The sequence below is a fragment of the Aspergillus luchuensis genome, chromosome 3 (genome assembly GCF_016861625.1).
Source record: "Aspergillus luchuensis IFO 4308 DNA, chromosome 3, nearly complete sequence".
Lineage (NCBI taxonomy): Eukaryota > Fungi > Ascomycota > Eurotiomycetes > Eurotiales > Aspergillaceae > Aspergillus > Aspergillus luchuensis.
This window is the reverse complement of record NC_054851.1, coordinates 3,212,998-3,232,488: the sequence shown is the minus strand read 5'-3', so window position 1 is coordinate 3,232,488 and position 19,491 is coordinate 3,212,998. Positions and strand designations below refer to the sequence as shown.

General features: G+C 50.7%; 8 protein-coding genes across 8 annotated transcripts; 2 read left to right on the top strand and 6 right to left on the bottom strand.

Moving 5' to 3' along the window:
- Positions 1-113: 113 nt before the first annotated feature.
- Positions 114-2,315, bottom strand: AKAW2_31080S (uncharacterized protein; the record flags this gene model as incomplete). Its single annotated transcript, XM_041687665.1, has 4 exons — positions 114-178; positions 248-554; positions 610-2,187; positions 2,250-2,315. 4 exons carry the CDS (start codon positions 2,313-2,315, stop codon positions 114-116), a joined length of 2,016 nt encoding a protein of 671 aa, XP_041541527.1.
- A 1,834-nt stretch (positions 2,316-4,149) lies between these two features.
- On the bottom strand, positions 4,150-5,133 carry AKAW2_31079S (EI24 domain-containing protein; the record flags this gene model as incomplete). Its single annotated transcript, XM_041687664.1, has 3 exons — positions 4,150-4,345; positions 4,433-5,010; positions 5,080-5,133. 3 exons carry the CDS (start codon positions 5,131-5,133, stop codon positions 4,150-4,152), a joined length of 828 nt encoding a protein of 275 aa, XP_041541526.1.
- Positions 5,134-5,596: 463 nt separating this feature from the next.
- On the bottom strand, positions 5,597-6,172 carry AKAW2_31078S (haloacid dehalogenase, type II; the record flags this gene model as incomplete). Its single annotated transcript, XM_041687663.1, has 1 exon — positions 5,597-6,172. The coding sequence occupies one exon, from the start codon at positions 6,170-6,172 to the stop codon at positions 5,597-5,599; it is 576 nt and encodes a 191-aa protein (XP_041541525.1).
- A 407-nt stretch (positions 6,173-6,579) lies between these two features.
- Positions 6,580-7,516, top strand: AKAW2_31077A (HNH endonuclease; the record flags this gene model as incomplete). Its single annotated transcript, XM_041687662.1, has 2 exons — positions 6,580-6,804; positions 6,962-7,516. The coding sequence occupies 2 exons, from the start codon at positions 6,580-6,582 to the stop codon at positions 7,514-7,516; spliced, it is 780 nt and encodes a 259-aa protein (XP_041541524.1).
- A 351-nt stretch (positions 7,517-7,867) lies between these two features.
- On the bottom strand, positions 7,868-11,072 carry AKAW2_31076S (translation initiation factor 2; the record flags this gene model as incomplete). The annotated part of the gene is made up of 3 exons (XM_041687661.1): positions 7,868-8,019; positions 8,081-10,988; positions 11,049-11,072. 3 exons carry the CDS (start codon positions 11,070-11,072, stop codon positions 7,868-7,870), a joined length of 3,084 nt encoding a protein of 1,027 aa, XP_041541523.1.
- A 389-nt stretch (positions 11,073-11,461) lies between these two features.
- Positions 11,462-12,774, top strand: AKAW2_31075A (putative mitochondrial carrier protein (Ymc1); the record flags this gene model as incomplete). The annotated part of the gene is made up of 4 exons (XM_041687660.1): positions 11,462-11,567; positions 11,835-11,971; positions 12,030-12,658; positions 12,744-12,774. The coding sequence occupies 4 exons, from the start codon at positions 11,462-11,464 to the stop codon at positions 12,772-12,774; spliced, it is 903 nt and encodes a 300-aa protein (XP_041541522.1).
- A 377-nt stretch (positions 12,775-13,151) lies between these two features.
- Positions 13,152-16,023, bottom strand: AKAW2_31074S (putative C6 transcription factor; the record flags this gene model as incomplete). Its single annotated transcript, XM_041687659.1, has 14 exons — positions 13,152-13,773; positions 13,845-13,968; positions 14,028-14,047; positions 14,106-14,205; positions 14,257-14,272; positions 14,325-14,448; positions 14,502-14,835; positions 14,890-15,001; positions 15,056-15,071; positions 15,128-15,517; positions 15,585-15,644; positions 15,697-15,728; positions 15,809-15,838; positions 15,961-16,023. The coding sequence occupies 14 exons, from the start codon at positions 16,021-16,023 to the stop codon at positions 13,152-13,154; spliced, it is 2,043 nt and encodes a 680-aa protein (XP_041541521.1).
- Positions 16,024-16,455: 432 nt separating this feature from the next.
- On the bottom strand, positions 16,456-18,666 carry AKAW2_31073S (putative MFS transporter; the record flags this gene model as incomplete). Its single annotated transcript, XM_041687658.1, has 12 exons — positions 16,456-16,669; positions 16,719-16,754; positions 16,814-16,878; positions 16,931-17,028; positions 17,077-17,098; positions 17,145-17,412; positions 17,465-17,578; positions 17,634-17,705; positions 17,761-17,813; positions 17,862-17,924; positions 17,984-18,081; positions 18,144-18,666. 12 exons carry the CDS (start codon positions 18,664-18,666, stop codon positions 16,456-16,458), a joined length of 1,626 nt encoding a protein of 541 aa, XP_041541520.1.
- Positions 18,667-19,491: the final 825 nt, after the last annotated feature.

Sequence of the window (19,491 nt, the reverse complement as noted above, 5' to 3'; positions counted from 1 at the left end):
GTCAATGAAACACTCTATAATAATACACACAAATATATAGACACCAAGGCCGTTCAATCATACTCCCGCCCCAAATCGTACAAACACTAAACTCCGTCGCCACCCCAGCTTTGCTAACAATCAGTATCCCGCCTCCCAAACGAATAAAGCAATCGATATCCCATTCCAGTAACTCCAGCTGTAAAATGATGCGAAATAAGTCAGCTTCAAAAATGCCTTCATGTCCATTACAGTTCGGATAACATGCCCCCTGCTTCGGCAAACTTGGCCTGGTATTCTTTCAGACTGGCCCATTGGCGCAGCTCTTCTTCGTCGCGGTTGTGATCGCTCAAATAGCTGATGGATTGTCGGTGTACCTCGGGACTGGAACCGCTTTTGCCCTGGCTAGGTCCGGATTTGAACCCCTCTAGGCGTACGAGAGTATCAATGAATGCGCGAAGGTAAGCTTCGGCTTCTGCAGATGTTAAAGGTTGTGGACCGGAAGTGGAGGGCGTGATCATGCTATGATGCGGGAAGTTGAGTAATGTGGAGGCGATTTGGCGGATTTTAGCGGTCTATGAAGGGGTCAGTTCTCCCGGTTCAAGTTGAAGGAAACACAGGGGTGCGTACGAAACTGCCGCCGTTAGGTTCCATACTACTCTCGTTGACCGATTGCAACAAGATGAATAGATCCCGGATCACCACCCGACGCTCTTCTGCCATCATCCTCCCAATATAATCTGATTGGGCTTCCGCATCGTATGTGTCTAGACTTTGCGGCGGCTCACCTTCAACCTTAATCGTAGTTCTGGGGCTGACGGGAATTTGCTGGTCTGACTGTTTTCGCTGCATTTTCCACGCCCCGTACAAGGTCCAATATTTTTCTACCAGGTATGATCGGGTGCCCAACTGGCTCGCGTAGATGTTCGCCTTTTGAATCTGAAGTTGCATATGGCGCTTACGAGCCCGCGGATCCTCCACAGGAGGTGTAGTCTCGTATTGGCCATGTCCATTGCCCATTTCGGGATCTTGAGATAGCTGGATAGCCAATTCCCTTGGAACATCAGATAAGCCAGATTTAGCCTTTTGAAGACATTCCCACATAAGAGAGCGCTGCCGTTCCCAATCAAAGACCTGGCCGCTCCCAAACGCAGTCTCCCAGGCGGAGAGAGTATTATACGAACTGAACACCCGAACGTTGGCGTTGAAGCCCACCAGAAGAGAAATCCGATCAGATGGTTGTGGTTCAACATGTGTGGAGAAGATATACTCATCATCCACTTCGAGGGGCAAGGGAGGATAGCGGGAAGTCGGAGTTTCAGGAGGCACATGGATAGTCACGTCACCGGAGCCAAGCTGCTGCAGCGTCCGGTAGCCGGCGATGGTGGTGTAAAATAAGCGTCGTCCGAGCTCCTGCTCAATGATGTCGACGTGAAGATCGGCGGTAGCGCCGCCAAAAGGATCTTGCGAATAACGCGACGAGGAAGAGGGGCTTGGCGGAGTCATTGCCCGAAAGTGATTCGACTGCCGAGAAAGGTCATACACATGGATCATAGTAAGGCATTCCGCGAAATATGCGCGACATCGGCGCATGTGCCAGACATATCCTGCGCAAAGCCCCAGGAAATAGCTAGTTGCGGCATCATACACTGTCGCGCTTCGATCCAGATAGCCGTAGCCTCTAGCTTGGACTGCGACATCATGGCATCGCCTGACCAATGCCATCGAGTGTGGAAATGCTGCCTTCTCCGCCTCCGTCTTCAGATGCCGCTTGGGCCTCCGCGGAAAGGACGCCACCAGTGTCCCGACCATGGCGGCCGTGAGGGCCAAAAAGGTAGGGTTAGAAAGGTCATCTCGCCGCTCCAACGCGGCGCGGAACGTGGGCTCATGGGGGACAGGGACTAAGGGATGGATGTAGGTGAAGAAATCGTCTATTAATAGCCACAGGGTCGGCATAGAACAAATGGACTCCGCCGATAAAGGTGCTGGGGTGGACGAGGGGATGGTGGTGCTCCCCACTGACCCGGGAGGACCCGGGGTGGCATGGTCTGATGGACTTGGGGAGCCTGCAGGGGACTCTGCTAGTTTTTGCTTTTTGAATGCTTCTGCATGGCGGTTAGGGGGACCGCGACGTCGACTCGGTCGTTCATAAGTGCAAGGGATGTCCAAGCTTGCGCATGACCGACAGGGTGGTCCGCTGGTGTCGCACTGAGCAGAGTTAGCCAACACTGCACTTTCTTCATGAACAGTGACAGCTGCATGTAGTATACCTTCACTTTTCGAATACTACAGGCGTCACAAGCCTTACGCAGTCTGGTTCGTTGGTCCATGAGCATGTAAAGGACACAGCGGATATTCCCATGCTCTTGTAAATCGCATTCAGAAGCCTAGAACATAGGGTTGTTGTTGCGGACCAGGACCAGGACGTCCGCGCATACTACACCACAAGATGCTGGACAGAGCAGCACTGTCGCGTGCGGGTCGGAGACGGATAGCGGGATGATAACGAGTGAAACCTGGAGAAGATGCAGCAGGAATGACTAGTAGTAGTTAAGGTATGCCGATAGTCCCGGGCACTAGCGAACAACAGCACCTCGGAGAGGAGGGGGGGCACCAGGGGGGTGAAGTAGAGTAGAGAGTGCTAGTCCAGTCCACGAAGACCGTACAATCGGACGAACGGTCCAGTTGTTGTGGGGGAAATTGGAAGGATGATCGCCCGAACGAGGCTCGAAGATTATTAAGGGACGGCGGGTTAGTCTAGAAGGGTTAGATTGGAAGATGAAAAGACTAGATTTCGCAGGGTTTCGCAGAACCGTTCAACATTTGAGTTTTAAGATTATGGGCAGTGAGCCCAAAGAAGCGACCCCAGAGTGACCTAATGCAATATCGACCACCGGTCAGGTCAGGGTATCCCCGCCCGGTGGAGGTCTGGACGCCGGACAAAAGTAGTGGACGAAGTAAGTCTGGTACCTTAAGTTTGGCCAAACTCCGCCGCCGATGGAGAAGAGGGGCTCCAATGACGGGTGGAATCGGAGCCCTGTACTTCACCGGTGACGAGCGTTTATGGAGCCTCGGAGTGGTGTTTTGCCTGGCTTTTCTTTATTTTGTAGTTTTCTTTCTCTTAGACTACCAATTGTCTTCTGTCAAATCTCTTTTCTTTCATCATTTCCTTTTTGTTTTGTGCCATGTCCATTGGGGTGCTTTGAGAAGCAGTGTAGATCACACAGAGAGAGACAGAGAGAGAGAGAGAGAGGAGAAGCCCGAGGAACCGAGACTCCGAACCAGGCGGGGAGGAGATCACGTGGCTGCGCGTCATGCCGCTTACAAATGAGACTGTGTGTGATGTGATGCTGGAACTTGAGGCTCAAAGGCAGCCCGAGGCAACGAAACTAAAAATGGAATGGGTCGCATTATTGAAGGAGGGCTCAGTTAGTTAGTAGTAAAAGGAATAATAAGCAACAATTATGCCGGGCGCCAACGATGACGATGGAGGGAACCGACTGAGACTCCCATCGTCGCAAGTGCCGTCAGGGACTCGGTGCCTGATTTGCTCACAAATTGGGAGTAAGAAGCGGGTAACAAATCCGGGACTCTTAACTAGTATTCCGTAGTAGTATAGTCTACTACTTTGTTATAGGATCGGAGCACTGTCGGGCGCCGGCAAGGTTTGCTAAGTTGCTAAGGGTGCTGCTAAGTCTCGCCCCGTCAGGGGTTACTTCCCAATCGGTCCGTCTCCGCCGCGCACTAATCTTAACTTACCCCCCGATACTAATTACATTTAGTTATCCTCGACCAGCGAAAGGCTCCCTGTCTACCAAAGTACCTGAGAAAAAGCCCGCAGGTGGAGTCGGCAGTCTTTTTACGTCCTGTCGCAAGGACCAACCATGGCAATAATGGAACGATCGAACTACTACCGACCCCCCCCTCTAGTCTCTATTCATGATTCATGACGCTAAGAAGGGTTCGGTTAAACCCGGTCATCGGTGTGACCACATTAAAATCGGTATTCTGTACGTTGATATCCCAACAATTGTCAAGGTAAATAAAAACATCCCTTGACACCACAAGGGCAGTATAGAAGTGAAGAAGGCGGGTGACGCTAAAAGAAGCGGGAATAAAGGCTAAAGAAGCATCAAGAAAAGAAGAAGAAAAAGAAAAGAAAAACACAAACTAAATCATAGCATCATCATCATCGTTGTAATCGTCGTGGTAGAGACCTTCGGGATCTCGCCCGGGCCTCCTGCCCAGAAGATCGCGCTTGTTCTCAAGATCCACCGTCCACAGAGCAGATCCAACCGCGGTTGACATCAGGAAGAACATGGACAAAATGGGGATCAACTGAAGTATCAGGGCCACCGTCCCAAATCTGGGTTCCCTCGTGGTTGAGCGTCAGTATGAACCTCGGTTGATCTTCAAGGGGGTTTGTGTCAGGGGAAAAAAGGTTGAAACCCACGTGGTGTATTGCAATTGTCTGCGGCGAATCCTTTCTTTGCGCTGCTGTTTCGAAAGATCCAACAGCTGAAAGTATCGCCAATGGTGGAAGGGGCCCGCCCGGTAGCCGGTCAGCACGAGGAACATGGGTGTTCCAGCCACCGGAATAAAGTTCAGCGGTAGAAGCACAATAAATTCCACGATTTGCCGTAGAGAAAACGGTGCATAAACGGCGCTCTTGGTAGGCTTGCCGAGCCGTTTGACGACATCATCACCCTGGGGGTACAAAACCCTCGACATGGTGACGAGTTCGCCATGGCCCTCACTCACGAGCACCGAATCGAAGATGTCCACGAGGGTCTCATCGACGAAGAAGGCTTCAAAGAGAGCAGCAACAATGGCCGCCCCCTCTCCTAGAACCAGGAACGCGCCATTGATCCAGGCCCCAACACCCTGGAAGATGGACAGGAAAGCCACCTGAGGCAAATATGCAAACAGGAAGAGCAGGACGTAGATGAAAGCGGACAGGAGAACGATCGGGATCAGACGAGTCTTGAAAAGAGGCCAAAGGTAGCGATGCGATGCAAAATAATAAATGCCCTGTAGAAAGACCGAACAATCAGTTTCACCGTCACAAAAGGGAACAGGCAGCAACGTGGGCAAACATACCCGCAGGGGATATAACCACGCTGCTTTAGTAGTATCGATATGTCTGTGTGGCATGATCAAGTAGACAAAAGGAGATTGTAACGCCAAAAAGAAACTGGTAGAAAAGGGGTCTGAATCGAAGAAGTGAAAGAGCGCAAGTGCGAGATGGAGAACGATGCGGACAAGGCACAAACACACCCGAGCACGGCCTCAACATCGTCATGCCCGCCAAGACCTTATCGATAAGCGGGCGGTGAAGAACAGCTATAAAGCTGAAATTTTCGCCCGCTTCAACCTTCTCTTTTCTTTTCTTCCATACATAAACTGAACACCTTCTTATTCACTCTGAGCTCCTTGACCGTGGAACCTCGGAGGGGAAATAGAAGGTCAGAGCAACTCGCTGACTTACCCCGAATTCTCCTCCTCAAGCGTGGAGCGTTTGGAAATATTTACAGTGGTACATCACTTTTGAAAAATTCGGCATGTTGCCAATGTCAACCCATGTAAAAGACCTATAAATTTGCTAGCAGTAGGGATGCTATAGTGACAATTGTTGCTTGATCACATCTACAACCCCTCCCAGATGGTGAACGATCGCTGTCGGCTTGACGTCAGGCAACGCCTTGTCGACCCAGCCTGCCTCAGCCCGGTCTACCCAAATGGCATTCATACCCACATTGCGGGCGCCTGCAATGTCAAATGGATTGCCACTGACTAGCCAGATATCCTTCATCTCCGACTGGTTGCGGCCGACGCACTTTGCCAGATAATTGTAGACTGCTGGAGCGGGCTTGTACTGCTTCACCTCGTCGACGCTGACAACATCTCTGAAGAATGTTTTGTGCTGCGATAGAACCGTCGAGCTCTCCACACAATTGGCTATCATGCCCCGGGTGCCATTTGAAAAGATGACTGAGGTGACTTGTGCAAAGGCTGAAAGCTGATTCAAAGCGTCCTCGACATCGGGGAAGGGACTTAGCCTATTGTAGGTCGCCATAAGATGCTCAATCTCCTTGTCTCCCAACGAGGTACCCGTATCATCCAAGGCATGCAGAAGGGAATTCCTAGTGACTTCCAGGAAGGTAAGATAGCGCCCTGAAGCATAAGACGACATTAGCCAATGTAGAAGCAATCCTTCCGAGACAGCAACATACCCATGCTGTTCAGCCTGAAGGTGTATTCAAGCTGGTAGCGTCTCCATGTCTGTGCCACGGTGCGGGCCCGGGCATCGTCATTCAAGAAGCGCTTCAGCTCATGAATAACAGCCTCAAATGAGAGCAGTGTGCCATAAATGTCGAACGCAAGAACAATATCCCCCATCATGTAATCAAGTATTCCAGCGCAATCGAGTCTCGGATAGATGTGGTCGTAGAAGACAAGAAAGAAACCCGGCTCCCGTAAACTCAACTACTGATTAATGTTAAAGCCGCCGAATGACGATGATGTCAAGGGCCTCACTCATCGACCCAACCGCCTCACCACCACGAACAACAACCCAACAACCTTCCCAATGAACCCACAATGACAGCGCCCGACAGCGAAAACTACCAAATCTTCCGCGACTGCGTCTCGAGCGCAATCGTCGCGAAATTCTCTCCGACACCTCGAACCAAGAAAGCGCGACGTCCGCGCACCACCCCGCGCCAAAAGACCAGCAGTCGAGCAGACCCGAAACCAGAGTCAGAACAGGTCCAGCAAAATGAATTCACCAGAACAGATCCAGAAGACCTGGCCGACTTTATCGACGTGCGTAGCCTATACCTAAGCCCAGATCCAACTATCACAACAACAAAACCCAACTAACAACACTGAGAGAGGAGGACGAGAGAGAGAGAGAGCGCGAGAGCGGGGTATTCCACCCCCTCCCTCTCTCTCCCTCTCTCGTCACCACCAAACAAAACAGTTCATAGCCACAGAAACCTTCCCATCACTCCAACCACCAACACTCCAAACCCTCACCTACGACCCCAACACCGACTTCACAAGCGACAAAGAATACAGTCCACAACACCTCGCCGAAAGGACCTCGCATACCCTACCCGCCTCCATCACAGATACCCTAACGGCGTACGCGGTCATTGAATCCGCATCTGACATTCCCTATTTCCTCGCGCCGATACTAGGCGAGTACGTAGCGTCGGTGACGAAGCCACCGCCGGTGTGGGCGACTACGCGCACGGATGCGTGCGAGATCTGTGAGCGGGATTGGATTCCGCTGTCGTATCATCATTTAATTCCGAGGAGTGTGCATGCCAAGGTGGTCAAGAAGGGGTGGCATGAGGAGTGGAGGTTGAATAGTGTGGCGTGGTTGTGTCGTGCGTGTCATAGTTTTGTGCATCGCATGGCGAGTAATGAGGAGTTGGCGAGGGAGTGGTTCACTGTTGAGAGGATTTGTGAGAGGGAGGATGTGATGGATTGGGCGAGGTGGGTGGGGAGGGTGAGGTGGAAGGCTAGGTAGGTTAGATGGATGGGTCTATTTTACGTCCTAGTTTTGGATATGATACTATGGAATAGGATGGGTAAATGCGGGGGGAATTGTTTGTAGATGGGTATAGAACTTTGATTTGTAGACTCCTTTCTATCCGGGTGGCGATGATGCGTAGTAGTTTTGGTATAGACTCATTCCCGGAATCGTATTGTACAGAATGGGTTGCTCAGCCACACGCTTTCGGGACATGCAGATGAGAAACATGGGTAACAGCCAAGGGGTATGTATGTAGAGGTGGACGATGGGTGTGTCCGCTAAAAATACAGATGCCAGAAGTTGAGAGTGGAAAAGGGGGGTGTGAATGTGAAGCCGAAATTTCGATCAGAGGTATCTCTTCTCGAAGACTTCCTCGTAGCATTGGATGTGGTCGCCAACGGCAAAGTCGGTCCAGCCATCGAAGCCGATACCACATTCCGTGTCTTTGCGCATCTCCGTTACGTCCTTCTTGACGTTCTTCAGTGACGTGATCGAGCCTGCGGCCAGTTAGTCAGTTGTCATAAGAGATAACACGCCATAGAGGGATCCCCAACTCACCATCGTAGATTGTCTCATTACCTCTGATCACACGGACCTTCTTGGCCCGATTGATCATTCCATTGCGCACCTTGCATCCTGCGATGGCTGTCTTGTTACGTCCCTTAACCGTGATTTCGAAGATTTGTCCGATCTCTGCTTCTCCCGTCACACGCTGGGTGACGTTAGGTGCCAGATGCTCACTCAGGATGCTCTTGACATCATCAATGAGTTTGTAAATTACGTTGTGGTTCATGATGTTGACACCGCGCTTCTCTGCCATCCGAGAAATCACAGGGTCGACAGGCATGTTGAACGTGATAATGTGGCCGTTTGCTGTGGCCGCGTGCTCAATGTCGAACTCACTGATCGGGCCTACTTCGGAGCGAAGTACATTGGCGTACACCTCGTTGTTACCAACAGCAGTGACTGAGTTGAGAACGGCCTCTGCCGAGCCACCAACGTCGGCCTTGATAATGAATTGCACCGGCTTGGGACCAGATTGTACAGTCTCCTCGGCCTGGTCCGTGCCAGCCACTTCTTGACGGCGTTTCTCAAGCTTTTCGCGACGCGCTTCGTTGATAGCAGTCATGTCTTCACTTAGTTTCTGTGTCTCAGCCCGTTCCAAACGGTAGTCCACGACGCTCTTAGCGTGCTGCTCGTCGTCAGCCTGCAAGAGCTCGGTGCCTGCCGCTGGCTGTTCTCGCCAGCCATCAACCTCCACTGGCATGCCGGGTGTGGCTTCGGGAACTGTCTGACCAGCTTCGTTCCGAAGTGTGCGCACGCGCGCCCAGGTGGTGCCAGCAACAATGATATCTCCCGTTCGAAGTGTTCCCCGCCGGACAAGTACAGTAGCTACACGGCCATAGCTCTTGGTAGTGCCCTCGATAACCCATCCTTCGACGTTACCCTGGGGGTCAGCCCGGTGGTCGAGCACTTCTGACAAGGTAATAATTGCTTCTTCAAGCTCCAACATTCCCTGGCCGGTCTTTCCACTCACACCAATTGCTTGTACGTCACCACCAAAATCCTCGACGTGTACACCGTGCATCGAGAGGTCCTGTTTCACCCTGTCAGGATTGACGCCTTCCTTGTCCATCTTGCTCATGGCAACAATGATGGGGACATTGGCAGAAGTGGCATGCTTAATTGCCTCAATCGTTTGGGGCTTAACACTGTCATCACCCGCGACGACAAGGACCACAATGTCGGTCACGTCCGCACCACGACGGCGCATATCCAAGAAAGCAGCGTGGCCAGGAGTATCCAAGAAGGTTATGGTCTTTCCGGAAGGCATAGCCACCGAGAATGCACCAATGTGCTGCGTAATACCCCCGTGCTCCGTTGCCACAATCGAGGACTTGCGAAGCCAGTCGAGGATAGTGGTTTTGCCGTGGTCAACATGCCCCATGATCGTCACGACCGGGGGCCTGACAGGTAGACTTGACTTGTCTTCTGGCTCTGGCGCTGCGGTCAAGTCACCCTCGCCAGTGTCAAAAATGGGTTCATAGTTGTATTCAGAGGCAATCAGGCCGGCAGTTTCGGCATCAAGGACATGATCGTACGTAACGTCGTCGAAACCCATATCCTCCATACGTTTAACGAACTGTGCAGGACGGACGCCAATGACGTCTGCAAGACTGCTGACGCTGATGAACTCGGGGAGATATAGAGGGCTGACATTAGCTTGCATCTCCTTCTTGCGCGCTTTCTCCTTCTTCAAGCGCTTCTTCTCTTCGCGACGCTTCCGGCGCTGAGACTCCTCGTCCTCGTCAAATAGATCCTCCTCATCCCTACCAGACTCGCGTTGCTTGCGACTGGCCTTTCGTTTCGGCTTCGTTTCCGACACATCATCTTCACGTACTTTGATGTTCTTCAAAGATGACGGATCCCAGGTCCAAGGGTCACTAGCTTTCTTTTCCTGCTTGTCTTCCTCTGCTTGCTGCTGCGCTTTCCTCTCTTCCTTCTTCGCCTCCCTCTCTTCTTTTCTTGCCTCTATTTCCTTCTTCCTTGCTTCCCTGGCTTCCTGGACGGATATTTCTTTATCGACATTAGAGTCGAACACAGGTCGTGGACCGGCAAATTGCCCTTGGCTTGCCATATAACCTCTGAACGCTGCTTCCCTTGAGCCGAGCCCTTCAGCATTCCCGCTATCCTGATCAGACAAAATAGACTGGCCCAATTTTCGAATCTTTGTAGCTTCCTCGTCTGCGTGGCGATGGCGGGGTGAGCCTCGGTGCCGTTGCGGCCCCTCGTGCAGGTTCGGCCTGGGTGCTTTGCAGTGCGGGCAGACGGTATGCTGCCCGTAGCATCTCGTCTGACAATCTGGACATGTCCAACCTGTCGACCGCTTGTGCTTGGGCACTTTGTTGACGTTGACTTCGAGTGACTTGTCTGGCTGGAGAGACAGGCTTTCCTTGTCCTCATTGTTAAGACCCGAACGGCGCCTGGGGAATGCATCAGATTGCCTGGGCTTGAAGCCGGAATCACGCCATCTCGTGCTCTGCCATTGTTCTTCCGTGCGGCCCTGGGACCGCCCTTCCTTCCATCGTTGTTGCGATTGCTGTTGCCTCTCCTTACGCTGCCGTTCTTGCTCTTGTCTCTGTAATTGTTGTTGCTGTCGCTGTTCTTCTTGTTGCCTCTTTGCGACTAAAGAGTCTCGGATAGCCTGCTCCGCCGGACTCAGCCCAAGCGGTCTCTGCGCTTTGCTACCCCAACGATTACCAAACTTCGGGCCCGTAGGTGCTGGACCGGAGCTTGTACCTGCAACTGGTTCACGGGGGCTGTTTGATGGCGGAGAATCGGATGAATCGAGACGAAGAGGAGAGATTCGAAAATGCCGTCGAGGCACCAAGCCTACTACGGGAGTGAAGGCAACATTTCTGCGGGCGGTTGCGCACGACCATTCAACACCGTGACGACGGGATAACTGAAGAGGAGAATGGACTATTAGCTCAAGACCTGTAAATGATAGATACCTTGAACTTACTTCCAAAGCAGCCCGTCTGTGCATGATGTATTGTCGTTGCTCACAGCGAAACCCTCGGCGCCAAAACTGCGGAGAAGAACATCGGCGCCGTAAGTAATCAAAGTAACGCTGGTGTATCCGCTCGTACGCCGCCTGCTGACTCATCCCGCGGGTCCGCCAGTTTTCCGCCTCACGTGCGCTCGGCGCCATCGCCGAATCGGAGGCTTCGCCCTCTCGCGACATCAATTGCGCTCTTCTTTTCTCGTCTTTCTGATAAGCTCCGTCTCTTCCTCCTTCTTCCTTGTCTGTACAAAGACTCCTAGGTTCTCGGGATTAAGAGATCAGCTGCGTCGTTCGGTGCGATTCCGTCCTTGGCTCTACGACTCGATCTCCTTTCAACTTTCAGTTTCCCGAACCTGTAATACTTCCCCACAATGGAGTCCGAGGCATTCGAGGACATGCAGAAGGGGGGCGGAACCCTTCGCACCCTCAAGGATTTGGGTGCTGGTGCTGCTGGTGGAATTGCTCAGGTGCTTCTTGGTATGTCATAATCATCGCTCCATGTTCTTTGAAACATATACATATACCATCCCCGATGCAATTGCGCGTACATGTCCTCCGTGTATGGAGTATCCCCATTACGGTGAGAGATGTGCTGGCGCATTGCTTTATAAAGCCTTAACCAGAATTGTCCCTCATCATCACCACAAACATTTACTCAAATTGTATACTAACAATGCACAGGACAACCTTTTGGTGGGTAACCCTCTCTCTCTCCAACCCGGGAGTTCTCCTAACAATGAACAGACATTGTCAAGGTCCGCCTGCAAACCACCACCCAGTACTCCAGTGCTCTGGACTGCGCCACCAAGATCCTGAAGAACGAGGGCCCCTTCGCCTTCTACAAGGGTACCCTGACTCCGTTGATCGGAATCGGTGCCTGCGTAAGCACCCCCCCCCAAATCATCAGTCCCTTCTCACTCCTACTAACCGGGCCCCCAGGTCAGCGTTCAATTCGGAGCTTTCCACGAAGCCCGCAGACGTCTGGAGAAGCTCAACAAGAAGAAGTACGCCGACAGCACTCTCTCCTACACGCAGTACTACATGGCCGGTAGTTTTGCCGGTCTCACCAACTCCTTCTTGTCCGGCCCTATCGAGCACGTCCGTATCCGTCTGCAAACCCAGCCCCACGGAGCTGATCGTCTGTACAACGGCCCCATTGACTGCATCCGCAAGCTCTGCAACCAGGGCGGTGTCCTCAAGGGTCTCTTCCGTGGTCAGAACGTCACCTACCTCCGTGAAGCCCAGGCCTACGGAACCTGGTTCTTGGCTTTCGAGTACCTCATGAACCAGGATGCCAAGCGCAACAACGTCAAGCGTGAGGATATCTCCAGTTTGAAGGTCGCTACCTACGGTGGTCTGGCTGGTGAGGCCCTCTGGCTGTCCAGCTACCCCTTCGACGTCGTCAAGAGTAAGATGCAGTGCGATGGCTTCGGCGCCCAGCAGCAGTTCAAGAGCATGACCGACTGCTTCAAGAAGACTTATGCTGTTGAGGGTCTGGCTGGCTTCTGGAAGGGTATTGGTCCTACCTTGCTGAGGGCTATGCCTGTGTCGGCGGGTACTTTTGCTGTGTACGTTCACCCCCTTAACTCTTACTTACTCTCCTGCTGCTGCTGCTTTATGTCGAGTATTTACTAATTGCATTATGCATTACAGTGTCGAGCTCACCATGAGGGCCCTGGGCTAAACTACTTCGCCCCATCGACTTAGCACAGGAAATGAAATAAAATTATACCCAAGTTTGGTGGTGGTTTAGGGTTGTGATATCCCCCGTTCTAGTTTTTCTTTCATTCATTCAACAGGTACTGGAGGAAAAGTTCCGCTTAGACATCATCCTTTTCTTACAAACAATGTTAAACTCGCATGGTTATATAGAGTTACTCGTTCTTCCTTCTGGCAAGCTTTCTGGATTTCAACACTTGGCCAGCTCAATATGATATGATATGATGATTTCTTCTTTGCCGTCTACCAACCAGCTCGGACTTTCTTATTATCTACTCCCACTCATACTCAATCAGTATGACCATCAAATTCCACCGCCAACCGCCAACAAAGATATTGAAATCAAACCGCCAAGGAAAAGTCCCCAAAGAAATCCTGCCAAGCAGTAGGGAAATAAAACAAATCTAGCCCCGGAAAATCCCACTCCCGGACAAACTGCTCAGGTATAAAACTCTGCAGATCGGCTTGCGCATCAAATAACTCCCAAAATGGCGTCATCACATTGGTGCCCGGTTGATTGGTATGCCCTCCCTCCCCTCCACTACTCATTTCTCCTGCCTCCTCAATTGAGGCACCATTAACCTCCCTTTCCTGCAACACACGACTATATTTCTCAATACTCAATCGCAATATCTGCATATAGATATTATTGTTATTTCCTATCCCTGTTGTTGTTGTCGCTGTTGCTGTCGTTGTGGCCGATTCCCCGTTCGTCCTAGTTAGCTCATCAAGGAGTCTATTTCCATGATCTAGAAGTTCCATGTGCTCTTCTTTTTGTTCGGGGACGAGGCGAGATAACTTTAGGAGTAAGAGGAAGCAGAAGGCGCACTTGGCCCAGACGAAATCCATGGCGTATTTTAGTTTGGCGAGGTAGAAGTCGGGTTCGAGGCTGATTAGGCGGAGATGTTTTCGGGCGCTGGATTTGGCGGTTAGGAGGATAGTTTGTTCGATTGGGGACATTTCTCTGGTTTGATATATGGGTTAGTAGGTAGATATGGGTTGAGTTAGGGTTTTGGAGGGAAGATTTGTATGTACGCGACGTTTCCTACGCCCATGGAGCGGAGCGCTTTGCAGTGCAGGATCAACTCGGCCCAGCATTTTTGAACTCGTAATGCTGCGAGAAGGAAGGGGCGTTCCTGGGTGGCGGATGGGGAGTTTTCTGGTTTTGTTAGTAGAGTTGATATATCGTTCGGCCATGGTGCTATATGGTGGTGGTACCGATGATGCGTAGCCAGTCGCTGGTTGAGATTAGTTGGAGAATTATATAATGAAGATACTTGCTAGGAATTCACTTACTCAAACCATAGATCGAGATCTACCTTGGCTTCGTGTACAAACTCTGTGATATCCGATCTTTGGAGTGTTTCTTTGGCGTCAAGTGTATCGTTGACCCTTGCTACCATCTTGTTATCCAGCCTGTCAGAATCCTAGATTGTAAGGCGCTTACCACGTATTATATTGAGCTATTCATATTAGTTACTACAGTGGTCATAAGTCCAAGACAGGCACACTCACCTCCACCTGGGAAAAAAGCCGTAAATCCAAGACAGTAGACGTATGATGGCGGAGCAAAATGCGACATCGGTGAGCATTCCCTGTCACCCGGATGCCAGGAGGCTTCCCACCGTCGACATGGAATCTGTTTATGCCTTCTTAGCATGCGCGTATACCTGACTGGCACTGCATACTCACATATGGTCAAGTACCAAGAGACCAAACCAAGTCCTAGACTTGCGCATGAGTGTACGCTCTTCATCATCCACCAGCACAGCAGTCATATCATGAGCCCCTTCGGTCTCTTTCATTGTCAGCCGCTGTATCAGTTCCTCAAATGCTTCATCTAGCCCCAGATCCAACGCCATTCTAGTTGCAAAAGATAGGATCAAGGACCGCTCAGCAGAGTAGCAAGCTACAATGAGCAATGCCTGCACGGACTCCAAACAATTGAGGTTCTTGTTCTGAATAACCACATTGATGGATCTTTTGAGTTCGGCATGGAGTAGATCGGGAATCTGAGATCCAGACCCTGGAATCGTCAGTGACTTGTCACTTATTCCACTGGATTCTGTATCAAGCGTACTGATCTCAACTCGACTGCCAATCGTGCAGATAGCATTGAACAGAATGCTACTCCGAGCGCGCACAGAGTTGAACGTGTCGATATCTGGATCGAATACCGGGATATACCTATCCTAATTCCCTCTGCATAAGCCCTGAAAATCATATCAAGAAATGAGACCACATACGCAGCCTTGAAAGAACCTATACTGCATATTAGAAAACACCAGGAAACAGCACCAAACATGACAGCAACATACGTCCTAAAGCACGACATAGCCTGATCCGCCGTCATCATCCCCCTACTAATAAAATCCAATACTGGCTCTTCCTTGATATCGAACCCCGAGCGTCGCAACCTGGTAGGCCGAGCAGCCTCCATCCCAGGAGTCGGAAACTGAAACGCGCCAGCATCATGATCCCTACGGGTCATAGGGCATCTAGCGCCTCGCCAATGATGGTACCCACCCATTCCTCCCGTAGCAAGAAACGTGGGCATCGTCCCAGGATCAGACATAACATGAGCGGAAGCGGGAGAAGTGACAGCAATTTGCTGTTGCTGCTGCGTAGACTGACGTAGTAGTAGCTCGTTCACATTGCTCAATTGCTCCCGTAGACGCTGTACTTCTGCTTCGACATTCTCCAGGCGTCTGAACATGGTACCATGGTCAGCAAACGAACAGCATCTCCAACCGGGAATAAGAGGGAGATGCATACAAGACAGCAGGATCCTTCGGGATCTCAAAGAATACACACCGTTTCCTTGCACGTTTACATCTATCCATCTTCATTAGCATACTCCTCTTAGAATTCAATAGTATATACGTACCTCGTACATGGCCGTTTACCATCGCATTTGACCTATACCACCGAACAGATCAGTAAAGCAATACCATCGAACCCAAGACACGGTGTCACAGTATGTAAGAAAGACGACGTACTTTCGACTGCCGACAAGAAGTACATGCTTTCTAGATCATTTAATCATATATTAGCAGTGCTTCTTTTATCTAGACGGTAGCTACTGCGCTAGTAGCGTCAGCAGCTCATGTAACTCCCAATGAGACATAGGACTCAAATCAAGCATGCATACCGGGATACGCTTCTTCCCAACTGGAGCGGATACCGCGCAGGAGGATTCCTCGTCTGAGTCCATTATTAACTTTTCGAATAAGTATAGACGTTTGCACTAGATTAGAAATAAGACTGCGTCAATTAATGCAGGGTATGCGCACTGATCGTCGGAAGAAGGAGTCGGTTTGGAATGGGGTAAATAGATTGAACGGGGATGGCATGAGAGGAAAAGGCGGGGCCCCACGCCGTCGCCGGGGGATTGCCGAGTCGGCTATTGGAAGGTACTAACTACGAACTTGGCTTGATTGCGGTTGGGTTTTATTTACCGGCTGTCTACTTTCTTGTTCAAGTATTATACTAAGAACATGGTAGCACGTTATTGAGTTATGTCAATAACAGATATTCTCCGGAGACTGAAAAACAGGATAACATGAAATGAACGCTATAAACATAACCCGCATATTCCTCAAGACATTCCATCATTCCTTACCGCATTGGCGTGAAGAGCCCGCTCTTAGTATACATAGACAAAATCCTCGTTCTCCCAGTCCGTCAGGTCCTTGAACGCATTGTCGTCACCAAGCGTCTCCTGAGGCGCTTCAGTCTTGTCGATTGGGACTGCTCCTACGGCTTGCATGGAGTGGTCGATGATCTTTGCGCTCTTTCCCATGCTCACGCGCTTCTTCTCATGTTTCTTGTTGAGGAAGTAGAGGTATCCCATGTTCAATCTAAAAGTAGATGAGTAGGTGAAGCTAAATTACGGTGTGGAGGACTAACGCGCAAAGCAGGATGAGGACGCAGAACATGGCGAGACTGTTTGTATTCATGATCAGTCTTGTAAACAGTCAATCATTGGCTCTTTTCAGGCTTACTTGGAGAGCAGACCACGTCTGTATAGCGGTGCTTCAGTTGTAGTGTACAGATTCGATCCTAGGACCTGTTTCATGTCAATGTTTGACCCTGCTTTCCGGACCGGTTGGGTTACATACGTTACCGGCACATTGTCCAACGAGTAGAATACCGTTCACAAGCTTCTTCTTCGTTTCGCCTCCTGTGTTACCCGCGGACCACGAGTAGATCAAGGGTGCTATAGTCTGTTAGCTTGGGCCCGTTTGCGCAATTCATAGAGACGTACTAATTCCTGGGTATACAGAGATCTAGCAAATATTAGCGAGCATATACAGACATGAGCATAAAACTTACAATGTAATATCCTGCAAGCAGTGCCCCATTGTGATTACCATCATGCGGAATCTGCAACAACATCACACATCCCGCAATAGCAGGCAAACAGAGCAAAGCTATAACAGGACCCTTCATCTGGAGCTTAGTCGCCATCCACGCCCCTCCCATAGTTGCAATGAGCTGAACAGCGCCAAAAGGTATATTGAAGAGGATTGTGTCAAATTGGTTGAATCCGAATGCTTCGATAATCAATGGCCCAAAGGTCGAGATGCCGCCGCTGGGGATTCTGTGATACCGTCAATATGTTCCGCTTCGATGCTCGAATAAAAGTATCTTACGAAATTGAGAACATCAAAGCAAACCAGAAGAAAGACTTGATATCGAGGCAGGTTTCTTTCACATGCTGCCATTTCCACTCGTGCGTTTCGATACCTTGCTGATTCATACGAAGTCTAATCACAGTTGTGAGCATTTGGCGCGTTCTTTTAACAACTGCATAGTAGATACCTTTCAATAGCCAGAACTTTATCCTCTTCATGAAGGAATTTGGACTTCATCGGTGAGTCCGGCATCAGAATACTAGACATAAAGGTCAGAAGGGTGCAACGTTCGTTGTTGGAACGGCATGTCTCACAATACAACGGCAGAGAAAACAATCGTGATGAGCCCGAAAAACAAGAAGATAATCTGTGGTACAGTTAGCAACTCGCCTCCATGATGGTGAAGATAACCCACCTGGTAGGGCTCGAAGACCGAAGATCCAATGTGACCAAGACCGTAGGTTATCAGACTTCCAAACTAGATCGTAATCCCCATTAGCAGTCATACATAACAAGCAGGTCGGAGACAGAACTCACCATGTTCACCACCCCGTTCATGGCATACCATGAACCAAGCCGGACGGGCTGTTCGCGTCGTCGATACCACATCTGCGTGATCGCAATGAACGCCGGCGCTTGTCATCCAACCTCAGCACTAGTACCGGAACAGCCAACTATGGCCAGAGGGAATACTCACGTATACCAGCTTCAAAGAGACCCAGAAACATCCGACAGACCAACAACTTCGCAAACGTATTCGCTGGAGTCATGCATGTCAGGGCAATGCCCCAGAAAAAGGTCGTACATGCCAGGAACTTCCCCAGAGGCACTTTGACCAGGATGTAGGCGACGAACGGCTGAGCAACGAGTTGCACCAGGTAGACCACCGCCCCCAGCCACGAGTATTCCTGCCCATGAAGATGGGCCTTCTCAACCAGACCAAAGACCGACGCGTATGAGAGAGTCGACTTGTCAACCTGCTGCAGGAAATAGATTCCTAGCAGAATAGGCAAGAGTCTAAGGTCGATCTTCCGAAGGACTTTGGCGTTGTTCTCGGGTGTTAGGATGGCTGAATGACCTGCGTCTCTCATGAGGTCAAGAGCTGCATCCTGAGTAGGTTCGTTTGCATGCTGCAGCTCCCGACGGGGCGCGGTCTCGATAGATTCAATATGCTCATCTTGTGTCTTGTCTGCGGGCGTTGTTCCTTGTTTGTGGGACATGGTTCCTCGTCTGTTCTTCTGTAGTCGAACTGTACTTGAAATAGCCCTAACAAGACGACCGCCTTTCAAGTAGGAAAAATGAGCGTCTTAACCTTCAGCAAGAGTAATTCAGGACGAAGAGAAGATTCCCCAAGGACAAGATAAAAACCCAGACAAAAGCCACACAGCACTGGGTAATAGCATATCCCCCTTCATCGTACACCTACCCTCCAAAGGGCAACCCCGTGGGGAAAGCCTCATCCTCTGCCCCGGACGGAAGCAGCCCAAACCCGACGCGGGAGCGAATCAATTCAGCCATGGCTCGTCACGACGCCCATGACAAGATTAGCGTCAAGGTAGTCGTTCCATCCCGGCAACACACCACGGGATAACATGACGTGGAAACTGTCGGACATTATCCGATGCGACGTCCAATGAATTGCAGTCGTGTCATCACCGTGCAGGTAAATTCATGGGAGTGGGGAGATACTTGACGTTGAATAGCGTCTAGCTTCGGATTTCGGGCACGAAAAGCGAAGGACCGAGTACACAAAGTATCTCCAGCTTCGCTTGGGTGTGGGTCACGGGGACGCGGGGGAGCACAAAGTGTGGGGGAAAATGAACTAACCCAGTAGGACTAGGACAAAGTAGTGCCTTGTGCCAGACATGTCGGAGATACTCCCCGAAATCCGACTATACAGCTCCACGCTGGTGGGCCTCAACGGCACTGCTCCTCACGCAATGCCGGTGGGACAGAGGCATGTAGAATCACTCAAATAGAGCGGTATCCAAGCTTGGATCCGGTTCCTGTAGTTGTTTCCTCATTCGTATCCTAGACTTTGTACT